The sequence below is a fragment of the Mastacembelus armatus genome, chromosome 3 (assembly GCF_900324485.2).
Source record: "Mastacembelus armatus chromosome 3, fMasArm1.2, whole genome shotgun sequence".
Lineage (NCBI taxonomy): Eukaryota > Metazoa > Chordata > Actinopteri > Synbranchiformes > Mastacembelidae > Mastacembelus > Mastacembelus armatus.
The window spans coordinates 16,610,519-16,629,585 of NC_046635.1; the positions used below are offsets into that span (position 1 = coordinate 16,610,519).

Genomic DNA, 19,067 nt, shown 5'->3' on the forward strand with positions numbered 1-19,067 from the left:
ATGAATGATTCTCTATGAAGAAAGAACTCAGCTCTGCCATCATGGTTTGTCAAAGGTAATCTGTCTTTGTTGTGATTGGCAGATTCCAGGTTACCAAAACTTAATGAATTGTATGCACAGTTAATGATGTCATGCATTACTACTGCTACTACTAGCAGTAATAGTAATTAGTTTTAATGATAATTAACACCTATGGTCATGAACTCTGGGTCATGACCGAAAGAACGAGATCGCGGATACAAGCGGCTGAAATAAGCTTCCTCCGCAGGGTGGCCGGGCGCTCCCTTAGAGATAGGGTGAGGGGCTCGGTCACCCGGGAGGAGCTCGGAGTAGAGCTGCTGCTCCTCCACATCGAGAGGAGTCAGTTATGGTGGCTCGGGCATCTGTTTCGGATGCCTCCTGGGCGCCTTCCTGGGGAGGTGTTCCGGGCATGTCCCACCGGGAGGAGGCCCCGGGGAAGACCCAGGACACGCTGGAGGGACAATGTCTCCCGGCTGGCCTGGGAACGCCTCGGTGTCCTCCCGGAAGAGCTGGAGGAAGTGTCCAGGGAGAAGGAAGTCTGGGTATCCCTGATTCGGCTACTGACCCCGCGACCCGGCCCCGGATAAGCGGAAGAAGATGGATGGATGGATGGATGGGTGGATGGATGGATAATTAATACTATTCCTAGTATGTAGATAAAAATGTATGTTTGGACATGAGGTAAAGGTCTAAGTTTGTGATGTATTACTCCATTAGGGAGGAGGAATGAAACACGCACTGTTGCTATTGTAACACAGACCATGTGGCTCCACTGCAATGCAGTCCCAGATTAGAATCTGATGACAAGTTCCTTTCTGTGTATTTCCATTTTATCCTCATGTCTCAATGACTTTCTTTGGCTTCCCTCCTCCAAAGACCAGAGGTCAGAGTTAAAACAGACCACTAAGTTTTGGTGAATTGGACAATCAAAGACAAGTTGTGTCAGTGTCACTGGCTCAGTGGCAGAAAAATAGAGGTAATTTAGTCATTTAGGTTATGACAGTAGGGAGAAAGGAAACAACCTTCATCCTGGTGTTTGATTCTGTGACAAAAAGCGTGACAGTCCCTTGCTATTCAGCACAAGCATCTAGAAATGTTTTCCATAAATTCAATGATAAAATTTGACAGACATGCAAAGACATAATGGTCATGATTCTTGCCAATAATGAACTCAATTATAAAAAACAAAGGCAATGACTGCTTTGAGTATAGCGTTTTATTTTGTGTGACTGCACTGAATGGTCAACATGCATGAATATATGGTAAGGTTTTATTTCACAATAAGAAACTCAAACTCCAATCACCATGTGTAGTGAAGATAATAAAACAGAACACTACAGTAATAGAAAAAGTATGCATTAGACATTCCCTGGTCATTTAACACCAAAAGTAAAAAAAGAGTAAAAGGCTCAATTACTTTCAGTATAATCAAACAGCTTCAATACAGTCTTGCTAAAAGATAAAAAAAATTTAAAGGAAGTCTCTCACCTTTGGATTCTGATTTTCTCTTGATCTCATGTCATGTTGCATTATAGCATGAATAAACATTTAACAAGTAAAAAACAAACCAAACTAATTGACATTACATTATGTAATCAAGAAAAAAAATACTCTGCATTCAAGTTGAGGTGTACTGGTGAAACATACTTCATTCTGAATGGAGAAAATAACTGAAGCTTGGTCTGCGGTTGGAATGTTAGATATCCAAATAATGACAAATACAACAGGTGTATCCCCATTTATGTCCAGTCACATCTGTATATAAAGTCTGAAATAAAAGCAATTCCTATCCTGAAAGTCATCTAGATATAGTGCACTATTTTCAGATATGGATCATCTCAACATCAATTATTTTGGGAAAAACATAAAAAAGTAGTAGCTTTGACAAAAGAGTGAGTGTGTGTGTGTGTGTGTGTGTGTGTGTAGTGATGAGCAACGGCCCTGACCAACAGCACCAACACATTTTAGGTCTTCTTTGGAGCTGGAAGCGGAGGGGAGAAACATCAGGCAACAACAGAGATGAAGACTAAATGAGGAAAACAGAATTTCAGTGTGGTCCCCAATTCCACAGATTAGAAGGATTCATAGTAAGTAACACCATGGCTTCAAGTCAAAATCCCAATATCATGTCGCTAACCCCTCTTAGAACAATGTAAAACTAAAGATGACATTGCGTTCCACAGCAATATCAGATGAGAATGCAAAAATGCAGCTGCCATTAACTGCCCCTTCACAAAGATGTTGTCTAAGGTAGTGCACACAGTTTTTGGTCCTTTAAGAGCATAAACAACCATGGATGGTAGGGACATATGACAGATAATACATGGCAAACATGGAAGAGAGAAAATATAAGGAGAAGTAGAGAGATTTCTGAAATCATATCTAATCAACAGTAGTGTCTTATTGTTTTTTGCATTACTGCACAGCAACTGACACACAATAATAATCCAAAAACAAGTCAAACACACACAAACCAATATACACATTTTTCACATATTCTGGGAAGAACAAGAGGTGATCACGTCTCTAGCTTTTTACTTGCAATCCTTCCCTTCTTCGGATGAAACAGAAGAGGGAAGAGGCAGGACAAAGCTCACACCTGACCTTAAAAAGCCTCAGTCTGGCTCTACTAAAACTGCACTTGTTGCAAGGAAGGTGAAGTTAAAGGCTTTTTAACTTGTTGGATGAGTATAAACACCTAACCAACATGGTGCCAAGAAACCAAAGATTCAGCTTTTTTAATTATCAAACACTGGATACGTCTGCTGCATAGTAGCAAACTTGTCTTTCAAGCACAACAGACTTCCAGTGCATCAAACTCTTAATACACAATTCAAAAACACTACGCCACAGGTCTGGTAGTGTGGTTTTATAGGACAAGGTTGTGTCTCTTTGACTGTATCCAAGCCTCATCCCTGTTCATCTCATCCTTAGTAAAAGCCGAACCTTGTAGGTTCTGGCGAAGTTTAGGACAGGACATGCAACTCTCTACAGTCAGATAATGGGCAACAGTGACTTGGCATAGACAAGGCAGTGTCTGCTCAACATTCTTTAACTAAAAATCTAAATCAAACATTAATAATCACTGCACCCCATCAACTGACTCCTATGAGTGACAGTTGGTCTTTATGGTCCACCTTACACCATGTCATGCAAAGGAGATAACATCTGCGTGATACCCATTGTAACCACTACTTTTGTTTGCCATAGCAGCCATTTTGCATCACACCAATATCAAGTTTCCAGAATCACATTATTTGCTAACATCAAGTTAGTACTACACTTCAACAGATCATTTAGTACTGTTCTCTAGATCTGCAGCACAAGGCCAGCAGCTGAGATGTTGTCCCCTCCACCTGCAGTTTGGTAGACCTCAGTGCACACCAGCACTGGTGCAACGCAGATCTCATAGTCCTCCTCCTTCCAGCAGCTGACAGGCCTGGTCTCTTGCAGAGGGATACGCTGGCTGCCCTCCTGCCGACTCACAGAAAAAGAGTCGTCCATAATGAGTCTTGCCTTGTTGGGGTTAATGTCATTAGAGCCACAAACATGGCGGTTAGCTGTGAGAGAAGCCTTGGCGGTGGCTGACATGGTGTTCTTCCACTGGGAGCCGCGTGTCACAATCATGGCCTGAAAGGCCAGTGTGTGGACATGGAGGCGGGTCAACGGCTTACCTGTAGCTTTAGCACCATTTGTGCCGCTTTCTGTACTTGTATACTTGTAGCGCTGGTTCAGAATGCGATAGACCTCCCTCATCTGGTCGAGGACAGTTGCTACACGAGGGTTTGGGTCTGACAGCACTGTGATGTTGGAGCCTTTAAGCAAACTGAGCAGGTTGGGAAGCTCCTGCTCATTCATCCCCAATGAGTCAGCCTGAAAAAGCGCAAACAGGATTGTTTAAAGTACTGACATGCATTTAACTGAACAATACATCTTTAAATCAATCAAACAAAAACATAACTGCTGCACTTGATATATTCTTTCATCATGATCATGTTTTCAGAAATAACACTGTTGACTGACAGAGCTGATTGCAATTAAAAAACTACAATACAAATACAAATTTTAATACTGACAATTTTTTAAGATATATGCATATGCAAACAAAATCTAGTCTACTCTCATACATCAATATGTAACAAGTTGAAAAATAAAACTGTGCAAATGTGGGAAAACAAATCTAGTTTCCACTGTGTCAGATGCATTCTACAAATTTATCTAAGCAGATCTAGTTTAAGACTACCTGGTGTAGTTTGGTTCAGTTTTTCACAGGAGAACAGTTCATATATTTTTCTTCCATGATCATTCTAGTCTCATATAAATTAGAGTCTTAGTTCATTGGTTTAGTTATACATACATGGGGGATAACATAGTGAAGTAGGTCTTCCATGATACTCTCCTCCACAAAACTGGCCATCTCAAAATGGACACCAATTTGAGGAGATGAGGAGGACAGCAGATCGGCCAGGCGGACGAGGAGAGCATCCCGCTCACCTGGAATGATAGAGGATGTAGCGATAAAGCAATCCTCTCAGCAACCCCTAAGATTAAAGTGTAAAATTCTTCATGCCAGGGGGGCTCACTTTTGGGTGGCTATTTTCCTAAAAACCTAATTAATAGCTTATGTGACAATATAGCTTTGGCCTCCAGTACTCCTGTGAAAAACCTTGTATTTTTGACAAGATATTGTATGCCCTGTCTCGTCTGGTCTCTCATTCTCCCCTCCCTCCTGCAACCGGGCCCCGCATAAAGCAGCAGAAAATGGATGTTTGGTATTGTATTGTTATTTTTGCATGACACTTAGTGATGGGCAAATGATACCGAGGCTTCGGAGCTTGTGTCACTCTTCCTGAAGCGGAGTGATTCGAAACACTGTGTCGGAGCTTGTATCAAAACACCAGTGTCAGTGTTTCGCTTCGCGCTTCATTGCTTCAAAATGTTTCAAAGCTTTTCATTGGCTCATAGTCTTTCAGTGTGTGTCATTGGCTCATGGCGTTTCAATGCATTCTGAGCCGATGACAGCTTGACAGGTTTGACAGATTTGAGTGGTTTGGTGCCATACCAGCTATATAAGATACATCATTCTGCTTCAGGATTTGGAGAGGGAGAGTGAGAGTATTTTGGCAAGTTTCACGGCGAGTCCCACCAATAAGCGACGTTCTAAAGTTTGGGATCATTTTGATCTCAAGAGGTCTGAACTTTTATTGCTGTCATGGGATTGAAACAGTGCCAGTGCTTCAGTCGTGCTCTTTAGAGGTTGCTATTGCTTCAGTTGTCCACCAGATGTCACAGTCACTGAAGTCTCGAAGCTTTGAATCTTTTTCCGCACAATTGTCAGGAAAGCCTCAGTGCTTCATGAGGCTTCACTTGCCCATCACTAATGACACTGGAAATTTTTTTAGTTGGTGAGACCACTTACTGCTAACTAAAAATGATCAAACCTGGTCTTATTATCTGAAGTTTTCTATCAAAAGTTGTGGTGAGAAAGGATTTATTTCTTTTTGTTCAACTTAAATATTAGTCTGTAATATGAGAAGGGTATTGCAGAAAGCGAGTTTAGTGAAAACTCAGAGTAGTTTATTCCTGGGCCCAGATAAAAATCATTAGATGGTAACCAATAATTTATCTTTGCTAATATAACTGTTTATATTATTGGTCAGTGTCAGGACAGAGATGTCTCCTCGCATGTACAAGGGGGTTGAAAAAGGCCCAAATAGGCAAAATATTAGAGGAGAAGCGGGATACTAGAGAAGCCTTCCACCCAAAGAGAGCTGGGATAGCCTTCAACAGATTCCTGTGACCCTAATTAGAAATACGCGGGTATAGAAAATGGATGGATGCGATACTAGAGAAAGGATGACAAATGAAAATTAAAGTGGATCTGGAGGAGGTGGGCAATTGGTAACTCTTTGTCTTCAGTCACTGTAAATATCAATATAGGTAGCTGATCTCACAGCACAGCTGCACCTAATCTTTATTAGGGATGCAATATTCGAACACCGAAAATTTTCGGCCGAAAATGGCCCAAAGGTGCATTTTCGGTTTTCGGCCGAAAGACTTATATCCTCCAAAACATTACGGCCGAAATGCTGTGATGATGCAAACAGAAACCGCGACCTGCACGTGCTTGTCTGAAGCAACATGTCTGCGGTGTGGACGTATTTCAGTGTATCTGAAAAAGACCCACGGACAGCGATTTGCAAAACATGTAATGCCGAAATTTCAAGAGGGGGTGCATCTGCAAAGACTTTCTCCACGTCGGGTTTAATTTATCACCTGAAATCCAAACATTCCGATCGCTACGCTGAATATGAGAGGAACGCGGCACAGAAAAGCAAAACGCCCCCGAGCACGCCCACTCCGTCTGCTCAATTTTACAACCTTTCAGCAGGCCAGTAGGCCTGTACATTATTATTTAATGTACACATGAGTGGGGTCAAGTTAAACATTTTAGTTTGAATTTTATTTTATACTGTGCATTGTTGCAATGTGCTAAATAAATATTTGCATAATTTGTAATTGATTTATTCCTTGAAACTTTAATATTAATTTATGCAATTGCAATGCCTTGGTTTTAGTAAAGTTAGTATACAGCCATAGCCATAAATGCAATGGTACTAATAATTGGCATAATTTCTTTCGGTGTTTTGGTTTTCGGCCTTGGTTTCCTCTTTTTCGGTTTTTGGTTTCGGCCAAGAATTTTCATTTCGGTGCATCCCTAATCTTTATATGTGTTTTTTTGGTTTCAACAATACTACAAGCCAGTACATCTGAAAAAGACCTGGATACATAGACGGCAAAGCAGAGTCTGGCCAAAAACTACTGCTATGGCTGCCGAAATGTAGCTCATGGAACTTGTTTTCAAAGCAAGCAGAAACAAATGCAGAATCGAGGCCTATGAGGCATAATCTGCCTGCCAAGGTGATACTGTCAACATGCCCTTTCCCCTTTTCCTTATTTTAGTTTCTGTCCTTAGAAACAGCCAGCACTTAAAAAGTGGTCAAAATCCAGCCAAATTCAACACCTGACTATCATGAGCTTAAATGACTTTTACAGGCGTGACAGGGTGTAAGGTCTCTAAGTGTCCTCAGTTCATTAGCTTTCATACTGTTCTGAGACACAACACACAGTGTGTTGGATTTTGGTGGTGAATCATTGATCACATTGTCCATCATCACCTTGTTAGTTTCGGAAACGTCAAAAGTTTTTCTTTTCGCTCCAGTGACAAAGTTGTACATTGTCCAAGGGCAAGTGCCTTGCTGTTTCCTCCTGTTGCAAGCGTGTTGTGCTATATTGTTCGTGTACAGCAGGGGTATTGAACTAAAATAGCAACAGACTAGCTTTAGTCTAACACGCCTGAAACCTAATTAAACTCTCTAAACAATTAATTAACCGCTACACATTCCGGTACTAGCCAAGTACCTTTCTATTTTGACCGGTATTTATTGCTATTCCCAGAGTTGGCGTTCGTTGGCCTACCAGTTAGCTTAGCTAGCTAGTAACATGGCTTCTCCCTCTCTCTCTCCCTTTCCTGCTCGGTGTGCTACATGTTTAGTTATTCCTCTGCCTCCTTTAGTGATAATGATACGTGTAATAAGTGCAAGGTTCTGCTAGCTTTGGAGGCGACGATGTGTATTTTCCCAAAACAATGTCGCATTCCGTAATTTTCTCTGGACCTCTCCCTAATCTGACCAGTGATGACGTTTAACCGCACGTCGTAGTTCCGTCGCAGGCTGTCTAGGTGGTGTCCAGCAAACATTGTGGGCTTCATAGATAATTGGGCCACTTTCTGGGGAAAACCTGGTCTGGTAGCAAGGGACGGCATCCATCCCACTTTGAATGGTGCAGCTCTCATCTCTAGAAATTTGGCCGAGTTTATTAGTCAACCTAAAGTTTGACAATCCAAAGTGGGGACCGGAATACAGAGACTCAACCTAAAACACCTCTCTGCAGTTTTCTTAAGAGCCGTCGCCCCCCTAAAACCACACAGATTGTGTCTGCCCCTCAAACATATAAATCAAATAAATCAGATGTTAACAGAAGGGGAGTTATTCATAAAAACCTAATAAAAATTAAGACCACTCCTCTTATTGAACAGAAAAACAGAACAGTCAGATGTGGATTATTAAATATTAGGTGTCTTTTGTCTAAATCTCTGTTAGTAAATGATTTGATAACTGATCACCAAATTTACTTACTCTGTCTTACTGAAACCTGGCTACAGCAGGATGAATATGTCAGTCTGAATGAATCAACCCCCCTCAGTCATAAAAATTGTCATATTCCTCGAAGCACAGGTCGAGGTGGAGGAGTAGCTGCAATCTTCCACTCAAACTTATTAAACTTTCATCCTCAGAACAGTTATAACTCATTTGAGAGCCCTTACTCTTAGTCTCTCACATCCAAACTGGAAAACACAAAAACCAGTTCTACTTGTCATTGTGTACCCTCCACCTGTCCCTTACCCAGAGTTTTTAACTGAATTTCCAGACTTCTTATCTGATTTAGCACTTAGTTCAGTTAAAGGCATTATAGTGGGAGATTTTAACATTCATGTAGATGTTGAAAATAATAGTCTCAGCCGTGCATTTAATTCAATATTGGATTTCAATTCAATTTCACTCAAGATGTTGATAAGCCCACCCACTGTTTCAATCACACACTTGATCTTGTTCTGACCTATGGCATCGAAATTGAACATTCCAACATCCTATTTTGTCAGATCATTCTTTAATAACTTTTGAATTTAAGATGATAGATCATGCAGCATTTGGAAGAAAATTCCACTGCAGAAGCTGTTTATCTGACAATGCTGTTAATAAATTTAAGAAAATGATTCCATCCTTATTTACATCTATGCCATGTACGAACACAGTGGAGGGCAGCATCTTACACAACATCTTATTACAGAGACTGGAGCATGTGACTGGTATCAGAGGAACAGCATTAAAATGGTTCCAATCCTATTTATCGGAGAGATTCCAGTTTGTTCATGTCCATGATGAACCTTCCACGCACACAAAAGTTAGTTATGGAGTTCCACAAGGCTCTGTGCTAGGACCGATTCTGTTCACCCTGTACATGCTTCCTTTAGGCAATGTCATTAGGAAGCACTCTATTAATTACCACTGCTATGCAGATGACACTCAGCTGTATCTATATATGAATCCTGTTAATACAAACTAGTTAATCAGACTTCAAGTGTGTCTAACTGACATAAAGGCCTGGATGACCAGTAACCTTCTACTTTTAAATTCAGAGAAAACAGAAGTTAGTGTATTTGGGCCTAAAAACCTCAGAAATAGCTTTTCTAAAATTATACCTACTTTAGATGGCATAGCCCTGGCCTCTAGCACTACTGTGAAAAAACCTTGGAGTTATTTTTGACCAGGACATGTCCTTTAACTAACACATAAAACAAATCTCTAGAACTGCCTTCCTTCACTTGCGCAACATTTCAAAAATTAGGAACATCCTGTCTCAAAATGATGCAGAAAAACTAGTCCATGCATTTGTTACCTCAATTCTAAATTACTGTAACTCATTACTATCTGGATGTCCCAGTATCTCCATAAAAAGCCTCCAGTTAATCCAGAATGCTGCAGCCAGAGTCCTGACAGGAACTAGCAAGAGAGATCATATTCTCCTATATTAGTTTCTCATTGGCTCCCTGTAAAATGAAGAATAGAATTTAAAATCCTTCTTCTCACATACAAATCCCTTCATGATCAAGCTCCTTCATACCTTAAAGACCTCATAGTACGATATTATCCCAATAGACCACTTCACTCTCAGAGTGCAGGTCTACTTGTGGTTCCCAGAGTTTCCAAAAGTAGAATGAGAGGCAGAGCCTTTAGCTATCAAGCTCCTCTCCTGTGGAACCAGCTCCCAGTAAGGGTTCAGGAGGCAGACACTCTCTGTACTTTTAAGGCTAGACTTAAAACCTTCCTTTTTGACAAAGTGTATAGTTAGGGCTGGCTTCAGGTAAATCTGAACCATCCCTTAGTTATGCTGCTATAGGCCTAGTCTCCCCAAGGAGCATCGGTGCACTGAGCTCCCCTAACCCTAACCCTAACCTCCCTAACCCCCCCGCCCCATCCCTTCTCCTCTCCTCTCCTCCTCCCTCCTCACATGTATATTCCTCGATTGAATGTCAGTAACTTTGTGCTCTCTCTCTCTCCCCTGATTTGTGCTCTCTTCCTCTCTCTCTGTACCTTCTGCAGGTGTCCCTGGTCCTGTAGCTGTATAATGCTGATGTGCAGTTACTGGCCCCATCAACCTGCAGTATCTATTTGTTGTTTATTGTTGCTGTCCTTTTCTCTCTCCTCTATCCGCTATCCCAAATGGTCGAGGCAGATGGCCGTGCAAAGTGAACCTGGTTCTGCTGGAGGTTTTTTCTTCCGTTAACCCTCTGGGGTCGACGCACGCGCCGGCGCGTTTTGACGCATCTTTTTCTGATAAGGCCGAAACAAACTTAAATTACTCCGTCAATTCTGATCGTACAGATAAAAGAAGCATATCATTCAAATCTGTAAAGGGTCTAGTTTTAGTGGTATACCATCATAATAACAACAAAACCTTGTGCTTTTTTTAAATAAAGAAAGCCGACAGGGTGCGCTCTCGGACTTTTCTGTCTCTGCCATTTCTCTTCACAGACGCGTAAATAAAACAACCCGAATCTCAGCGAATACTTGGCTCCTAAAAATAAGAATTATATGGCTAGAAAGCTTGAAATGTTTTCTTTTGAGTGAAACAATTCAAGTCGAAAACAAATCATCACTTTTTATTTAATCCGTATGAACGTAAGGAGAAGTCCATTTTTTCCTGTCTCACCTCATTACAGGTAATGCGGTCCCGCCTTGTACACTGTCCACTGTTCACATGTAAATAATCTCAGGTGAACCAGGTAAATATGTGCACGCCCCCGAGAAATGACACAAAATATCAAACTTCATCATAGAATTTACTCACTTTTTCGGCCCGTTTGGATGATGGTGCGTTACGCACGTGAAGCGGCGCTCCTTACATTCCACACAGAGACAAATAGTTTAGCTTGTCCTCAGAATAAAAACACTGATTTTAACTCAAATGAGGATCGTTTGCTCCTCATTGTGTTGTATTGTACAGCACTAATCCGTCCCATCTACATTGACTGAAAGGCTCATTATGCGCGCCTTTGTCTGGACGTTCAGTGCGTCTTTTGTGTTCTCAGGTAAATCACATGACTATTCATCCTTAGACACACCCTCTTGCATATGGCCTTTCTGGACAAAAAGTGTCTTAGGAAATTTAAATCAGTGTATTGTTTTCTGTGAATGTGTGAACAAGATGACATTCACAGCACTCTGAAGTAAACACTTTAGCCTACAACATGCTGGTCTCCAAAGTCTTGTGAACCAATGTTCTGTTTGTGTTTTATGGTCTTATTTCAGTGAGTAAAAAATTGTAGTTTTTCACTAGCCATGCATAAACACTTTTTTCTCAAAAACACAATAATGTATAAACTTGCTGCTCATATATTATTGTAGCCAATTTTGTGCTGATTACAGTGTTATTAGACTTTAGACATTAATATGTTTAAAAAACACTGAAAAAAGCACAAATGTCAGGACATGTCAAAATTTGTCCAGGCCCCAAAAACCCCCTCAGACCCCAGAGGGTTAAAGGGAGTTTTTCCTCTCCACTGTCGCCAAGTGCTTGCTCATAAGGGATTTGTTGGGGGTTTTTTGTAAAGTGCCTTGAGATGATTTGTATTGTGATTTGGTGCTATACAAATTAATTGAATTGAAATGACTGGCTGGTGGTGACCATTTATATTGCATAACTGAGTAGCGCCAATGCAATGTGACAACACAACATGGTTATCCACGTATGTTTGCACTTTAATAATTATGCAAATACTTTGTAATTATGGCCAAAATAAATACTCCTTTAGCAGAGGCCTACTCTACAGATGTTCCCTAGAAGGAACAAGGTTACTTTCAGCAAAACTTAATTGGCACAAAACTCAATTCACAAATAACAAGAACCCCAAGACCTTATTTGACTTTCACGTTTATCTCAACACAGACAACTTATTAAATAATTGTGATAAAGTTAGCCAAAAACAACCAACATCCCCACATCTACTCAGCAAACTATTTTTTTTTTAAAGAGTTCTAGGTGCTATTCTATTTCACAATCCAGAGCAGAAGATTCTAATAATACATACATTCCTCATCAATAACAAATAAGGGGTTAGCACCAGTTTCCTATTACCTGACTGGAAGGGGAAGTTATCCATCATCTGCAACCCACCAACCACAAGCAGATCTGGTTTGAATTCCTCAAGTTCCTCAGCAAATTGCTCCAGGGATGCCAGGTATGGATTATGGTCATCACTGTGGATAATGTACCTATAGAGAACAAGCAAATAAAGCCCAGTACAGTCAGCTTTATTTATCCCAGAGACATTAAACACATATGTACATAAACACACAATGTCCACAGTTTACCTAACACAATCCCTGAGATTCTCCAAACATGTACAAATGTTCAATTAAGCCATACCTATTGGCTCTACGTGAGGTATAGTGGCCCCAGCTAGCTCCAGAAGGATACTCTAGGATCAGATGAATATCTGGCTCCTCTACAATGTTACCTGCCACTGGAAAGACAGACTAGGTTAAGGTGAATGGAGGAAGATATAACAGTGTTTTGAGAAATGGAAAATGGTAGAGGTAGAGAGAAGCATAGAATTGGAAAAGTTAAGAATATGTGTCGGTGTAAGCTTGTATGTACCTGTAATGTGCTGGGACAGGATGTCAGTAAAATCAGGGCTGAAACTTCCCCCTAGCAATACATCACATCCCTCAGTTGCCATGCGACCAGCCATTACTGGGGCATTGCCACCAACTGACCACCTGTTGCCAGGTAGGTCACGGGAAGCCTCCACCAGCTCATTAAAGAGAGTGTCATTTAGCATAAAACGTCTGCAAGAAAGAAAATACAGCGCATTCAGAAAGTATTCAGACACCCTTCACTTTTTTCAGTTTTGTTATGTTGCAGCCTGATACTACAATTGTTTCAATTCATCTCTTTCTCATTAAACTACACTCGGTACCACATAATGACAAAGTGAAAACATAATTTAAGAAATCATCTGTAAATTTATTAAAAACCAAAATCTGAAATATCACATTTGCATAAGTATTCAGACCCTTTGCAACAACATGTAAAAATTAGCTCAGATGCCTCCCATTTCTCTTGCTGAGATATTTCTACACCTTGATTGGAGTACACTTGTGGTAAATTAAATTGATTAGACATGATTTGGAAAGGTACACACCTCTATAGAAGGCCTCACAGCTGGCAATGCAGTCGCAGTGAATGTCTTCATTTTACAACATTTGTAACATGAATAGGAAAACTCAACTAACCAGTCTTAGCACATAAAAGAAAAAGTATTCAAGGACTGCAAGAGCATGTGTACTCTATTTCTCCTACTGTGACTTTAGGATTAATTACCTGAACGAGACCACACCTATTTAATGGCTAGCTCTTGTTCACACAAACACATCACTTACTCTGCAGCAGCTCCTGGTGCAAAGAAGTAGGCAAAGCTCTGAGCCAGCTGTTCTGCATTTTCTATGTAGTCATGATGAATGGGCTGGTCTGTGGGAGGGAGGCCAATCTTATTAAGCAATGATACCCCATCCACTATCAGGTCAACACAACCTCCGAAGCCTGAGAATGAAAAACATTGACACGGAAAAAGATAAAGAGAGATAAATATGTAATAAAAACAGGCAAGTAAACAACTAAACAGCTTGGGCAACAAAAAGGAGAAGATAAACTGAAACTAAAACTAAATGACTGAATCACACAGGCAGTTTCTTTCAGGCACTGCAGTAAACTAAACAATACGAAGAGAGTAAAGCCAATTATAATGGCAATACATGCACTTTCACCAAAGTGCATGTATTGCATGTAAAACAATGCTATCCTGTTGCTGTGGCTTTTGTCTGGTTACATGCCAGTACAGTTTCAAACATCTGTCTCATCAATCCATAGCTTTCCATTATAAAACATTTTCTATCATGTCTGAACATAAAGTGCACAGACAACCTGACACTTAGGTAATTGAAACAAGACTGAAATAGTCACACAGTTGAATTACTTTTGAATATCTGAGTGTGGTGTAAGTCTACCTTCAAGTTGCTTTGTCATTGCATGTTTATTTGCTGCTAGCTCACCATCTAGGTGATTTTCTGACCTTTTACCTGGATATAAAACAATGTTCTTGAATATCAATACAGAAGAACAGGTAGTGTTGTAGTGTTTAACTCTAAGCAGGGTGTCCGCGGATCCTTAAAAAGTCTTAAATTCCATATTATAAAACTAAGGCCTAAATTAGCATTAAAATGTCTTAAATTCACGTTTCAAAGGTCTTAAAATGAAATCTAACCGACCCCATAAAGAAGATTTTATTTTCATCTTGAAATCAATTTGAAAGCCTTTCGCGTATTTGTTACGCAGAACGAAATACGCAGAACCAACTAAAATACGCGTTTGAGGGGAGTTCATTTAACACATGCTTTCTGGCAGCTGCGTGAACTGCGGTAAAGTTTCAGCATTAGTGTTTTGCCATGGGTAAATGTAAATTTAATGACAATTGGTTACCCTAATTTTGCGCCGCGGTTAAGTCCAGTTAGTGGCAACGTATTCGAGGTCCGGTGCAGGCTGTGCAAAAAAATTTAAAACTCGGAACAATGGGTATGAAAGCTTTGGAGACCCACATGCGGTGTGAATAAGACAAAGCGGCTGTGGAAACCTGTCGGAAAACACCTGGCATTTTATTTTTGTTTTAATAAATCAAACGGTGTGTAAACAGTTTATATCAATAAACAGTGTGTTATGGTAAACAAAATTGGTCTTAAATTTCATTCAGCGTGGTATTAAAAAGGTCTTAAAAAGTCTTAAATCTAGCTCTTAGAAACCTGCAGATACCCTGTCTAAGTCACCACCTAATATATCCAATAGGAATACAAAATGAATCTGTAATATTAAGTGACATATTATGGTATTCAATCGAATTGTGAATAATAATAATGTAAAATGTCTGACAGCATGGCTGAATCTCTTTTTTAGCTGGGTAAAGGTTGGATGGATACATTTGGTCATTTCTGTTGTGCATTTATTTCAAGGTTCCAATGACAAGATTTTACGATTAGATTGTAAGAAATAGAAGGGTGTCACACATATACTATGTTTCCTTAAACCTGTCTGAAGCTGTTTGCACTCTACAGGTGATATCCTGGTAAAGACTTAATGCTGACTGTTAACTCAAGACAAGCTTAAGTCACTTTATTTGTGATATAAGGAAGACATTAGTTATTACAGTTAGGTTCACCTATGTTCAATGTACAAATATCACCACTGTGCCCATTCGTCTGTGCACTTTTCTTTTAACGCTCATCAATCCATACATTGATCTCCATTGATCATTGATCTCTGCATAGAACAAACTGGTCAGACAAAATGCTGATCTACACTAAAACAGAAGGCTCTTTACAGGTGTTGCTGGAGTTCTCCCTCTACGGTTTTAGGTACAGTCAGATGACTGAGTGAGCAAAAAATGCACAATAAGCTGACAATATCGATCTCAGCAATCAATGTATACACAATGGTGTGAAAAAGTATTGGCCCCCTTCCTGATTTCTTATTTTTTTTGCAAGTGTGTCACATTTTGTATCAGATCAAAAAAATTTTTTTTATTAAGTTTTTATTATTAAGGGAAAACAAAATCCAAAACTACATGGCCCTGTGTGAAGAAGTGTTTGCCCCCCCTGTTAAAACTTAACCATGGTTTATCACACCTGAGTTCAATTCCTCTTACGGCTGAACGATTTTGGAAAATAATCTAATTGCAATTTTGCGATTGCGATTTACAATGTGATTATTTTTTCAAAGCTTTTTCTATTCTGTATTTTTCGACAATGACAAGCATAAATAATTGAAGTATGAAAAAACAATATTTAGATAGATTAAACATAAATGTTCTTTTCTGTAGACCAGGCCTATATGTTACAATGAAATCCTGTGATGCAAGAATTGATATAAATTAAATTTTTATTTATATATATATATATATATATATATATATATATAGATATAGATATAGATATATAGATATATCTATATTTATATATAGAGAGAGAGAGAGACAAATAGATATGTATATTAGTACATGTGGAAGTTCCTGCTACTTTGTAGTGCAGACACTAATGTGCTTTTTGTGCAACGTGACAAACTTCATGTTACGTTGGTTATTGTCAGCCCTAAACACATTGTACATTGATTTATATGTATACTTAGAGCAGTCTAAATTCTGCTCTTAGTCAAACGCAAGTTGGATAGTTCCAAAAAAACAAAGACTGACCTATTTTAAGCCTAAAATGCTCCCACCTTACCCTCAGGTTAGCTAACTTATGCGTTAATTATTGATAATGAACGCAGGTTTACCTGAGTACAGTGAGCTGGAAGGTTTGATACTGTCGCTTGGTCAGCCACGTTTCTTACTAATTTATAAGCAAATTAACGGTAGCACTAGCTAATTTAAGAATATTTTATGTATTTAGATGTCTATCTCAAATTTGACTTTTATCTTGACCACAGTTAAAGTCAGATCCCAATGATCAGGGAGTCGAAGTAGGCTGAGGTAACTGGTTGAGATTAAGGCAACGTTAGCTAAGCACCAAGTCGCGAGTGGTTAGGGCCAAGGGCTTGTTCAGATAAAGCAAAAGGAAAACATTTCTATGCTACACCTAGAATTTACTACTAAACCTTGGATAAAGAGAAGGTAACGTTATATGAAGTGAGCGCTGCGACAAACTAACGTGAATATACGCTAAAGTTATCACTGCACATAAAGAAGCTTTGTAGCTAGTTCTTGAAATACTTTTAATAAACATGTTTTATGTTCACCTTACTAATACTAGCCAATTTCAAGATGGACTAACGTTAACTTAAATTACAAAGTAGTTACATGGTTATCAAATTTTACTTTTCTTCTAGCTGACGTTACTGCTAGTGAGAGTTCACAATGACCGAAGTTAACGTTAACAATGCGGCTACTAACGACAGTGCCAGCTATTTTACTTTTTGTTAGATAGAATATTAACCCAGAATCTTAATCATAATAATAAAGTTAGGTAAGGCTAGCTAACGTAAGGTAGCACACACCACTTACCAATAGCCACTTTCGGTCTGGCGACATCGTTCATTCCGACTTTGCGTTCAGCCCGAAGCAGCGAGGACAGGACCATGTCCAGTCGGTCGTTCAGTACTTCATTCTGGGGTGACCGGAACCACAGAGCCAACAGAACTACAAAAAAGGACACAAGGGGCCCATATTTCACCCACGAGACAAAACCTCCTCCCTCCATCGCTCGCTGGCTAGCTATCAACGGCGACTCACCGTGTTACGAACGATTGTAAAGAGCCGAGCGTTGTCTGTTTGTTTATAGAACCGAAGTGTCCCGCCTGACTCAAGTGGAAATGTAGTGAGCGCAATCCTGGATTTCTGCCATTTATTCAAAACGCCACAACTTTAACTGCGTTTTAAGTGTATATGTAAGCGCTATCTTTGTAGGTAAATGTCAAAATAATTATTCTTTTTGCCAAAGCAAACCGCTCCTCAGGTTGAATAATGGGCAGACGCCGGTGATAAAAACCAACACGATTTACAAAGGCGGTGTTTATCTTTGCTGACAACAAGGCGGAAATGGCAAACCTTACAGCCCCTTTACTGATCTCTTAAAACAAAATGTTTCCTTTTGCATTCCGGCTTTGATTGCTATTATCACTATAGAAATTTTAGCTTGCACATTCCATCCATTTGTGGAAAGTAATTACATTTACTCCAATACTGATTTTAAATAGGGTTAACCAACTAGTTTGGGATTTGGCCATTATGCTCACCTGGGAGGAAAATTATCTAGACTACAGAATACAAATATTTGGCTCTGGCAAACAAGGAAACTATGTACTGAATTTTCAGGTGTATGTACTGTGTGTCCACATTCCCCATAGCTGGTGATATAACCTGATCCTGGTACGTGGCTACATAGTCTAGGTTTACTATTTTTACTAGTTAAAATATAACTTAACATAACTTAAATATAACTATCATTGCTATGATACAACTCCTCCACACTGTGTAGCAAACTGTATAGCCTACTATCGATTTAGCACACTATTACTCACCTAGCCATGCTGGGTATGTTGTGTGTGTATTTCAGTGCTGTTGACTGTTTTTGACCTCTTCCATCAGTTTCTGCTGCCTTATGGATTTACATTTTCAGCTATTTCCTATAAAGATATATGTCACTTAATGTACACTGTATGGAGAGCATGTTTTGATACTCTTATTAACAATGATATATATAGTATATTTCAATAGACCACTATACCCTATCATGCTAACGCAGTATAGAATTAGTCATTGTACACTTTACACCACTTCTTACTCCATGTACTGTTAAATGACTGCTAATAACCAAGATAATCATAATATATTGATTAATATATTAATATTGATTGTGATGTTAAAATGTTATGATAAAAACAACTTTAAAACAATGAGTGTAAAACTCACACTGCATTTCAAAGGTTGCACAAATTTGTGGGCGTGGAAACAGCGTGCAGGTTTGTGGGTCTGGGCATGTGCAGAACAGGTAAGTATGATATCTCAACAGGTATCTCAAATTGACACAACACGTGCCGACGCCAATGATATTGGTGGATGGTTGCAATGCATTATGGGTGCTACTTATATGGTCGAAAGACGTAATGACGTTTTTTGGCACTTTGTTTCAGCCTTGTTTCAGGATTCTGAGAATTTATCCTTCTGCTATCTTATTGTGGTCAAGGAGCAGATCACTAGGAAATGTCACAGTGCTCCCAAGTGTCTGTCCGTCACTGGAAACACATTTTGCTTATCCATTTATCTAATAACAATGTGACCCACACTTTCTTTGAGAAGTCAATCCCACCTTGCGTGCATG

General features: G+C 39.6%; 1 protein-coding gene across 1 annotated transcript; it reads right to left on the reverse strand.

Annotated features, from left to right (window-relative positions):
• Positions 1–1,219: 1,219 nt before the first annotated feature.
• Positions 1,220–17,745, reverse strand: adpgk2 (ADP-dependent glucokinase 2). Its single transcript, XM_026293972.2, has 7 exons — positions 17,252–17,745; positions 13,587–13,746; positions 12,802–12,992; positions 12,571–12,667; positions 12,280–12,416; positions 4,379–4,515; positions 1,220–3,894 (listed from the first exon to the last, which is right to left on the reverse strand). The coding sequence occupies exons 1-7, from the start codon at positions 17,445–17,447 to the stop codon at positions 3,331–3,333; spliced, it is 1,482 nt and encodes a 493-aa protein (XP_026149757.1). The 5' UTR covers positions 17,448–17,745; the 3' UTR covers positions 1,220–3,330.
• Positions 17,746–19,067: the final 1,322 nt, after the last annotated feature.

Excerpts from the sequence above, each read along its gene's own strand:
- adpgk2 (XM_026293972.2), bottom strand. The coding sequence starts at position 17,447 with ATGGAGGGAGGAGGTTTTGTCTCGTGGGTGAAATATGGGCCCCTTGTG. Across the intron at positions 13,747-17,251 it reads CAGACCGAAAGTGGCTATTG|GCTTCGGAGGTTGTGTTGAC; the intron begins GTAAGTGGTGTG and ends TTTCATTCTCAG. Across the intron at positions 4,516-12,279 it reads TAACTTCCCCTTCCAGTCAG|GTGAGCGGGATGCTCTCCTC; the intron begins GTAATAGGAAAC and ends CTATCATTCCAG.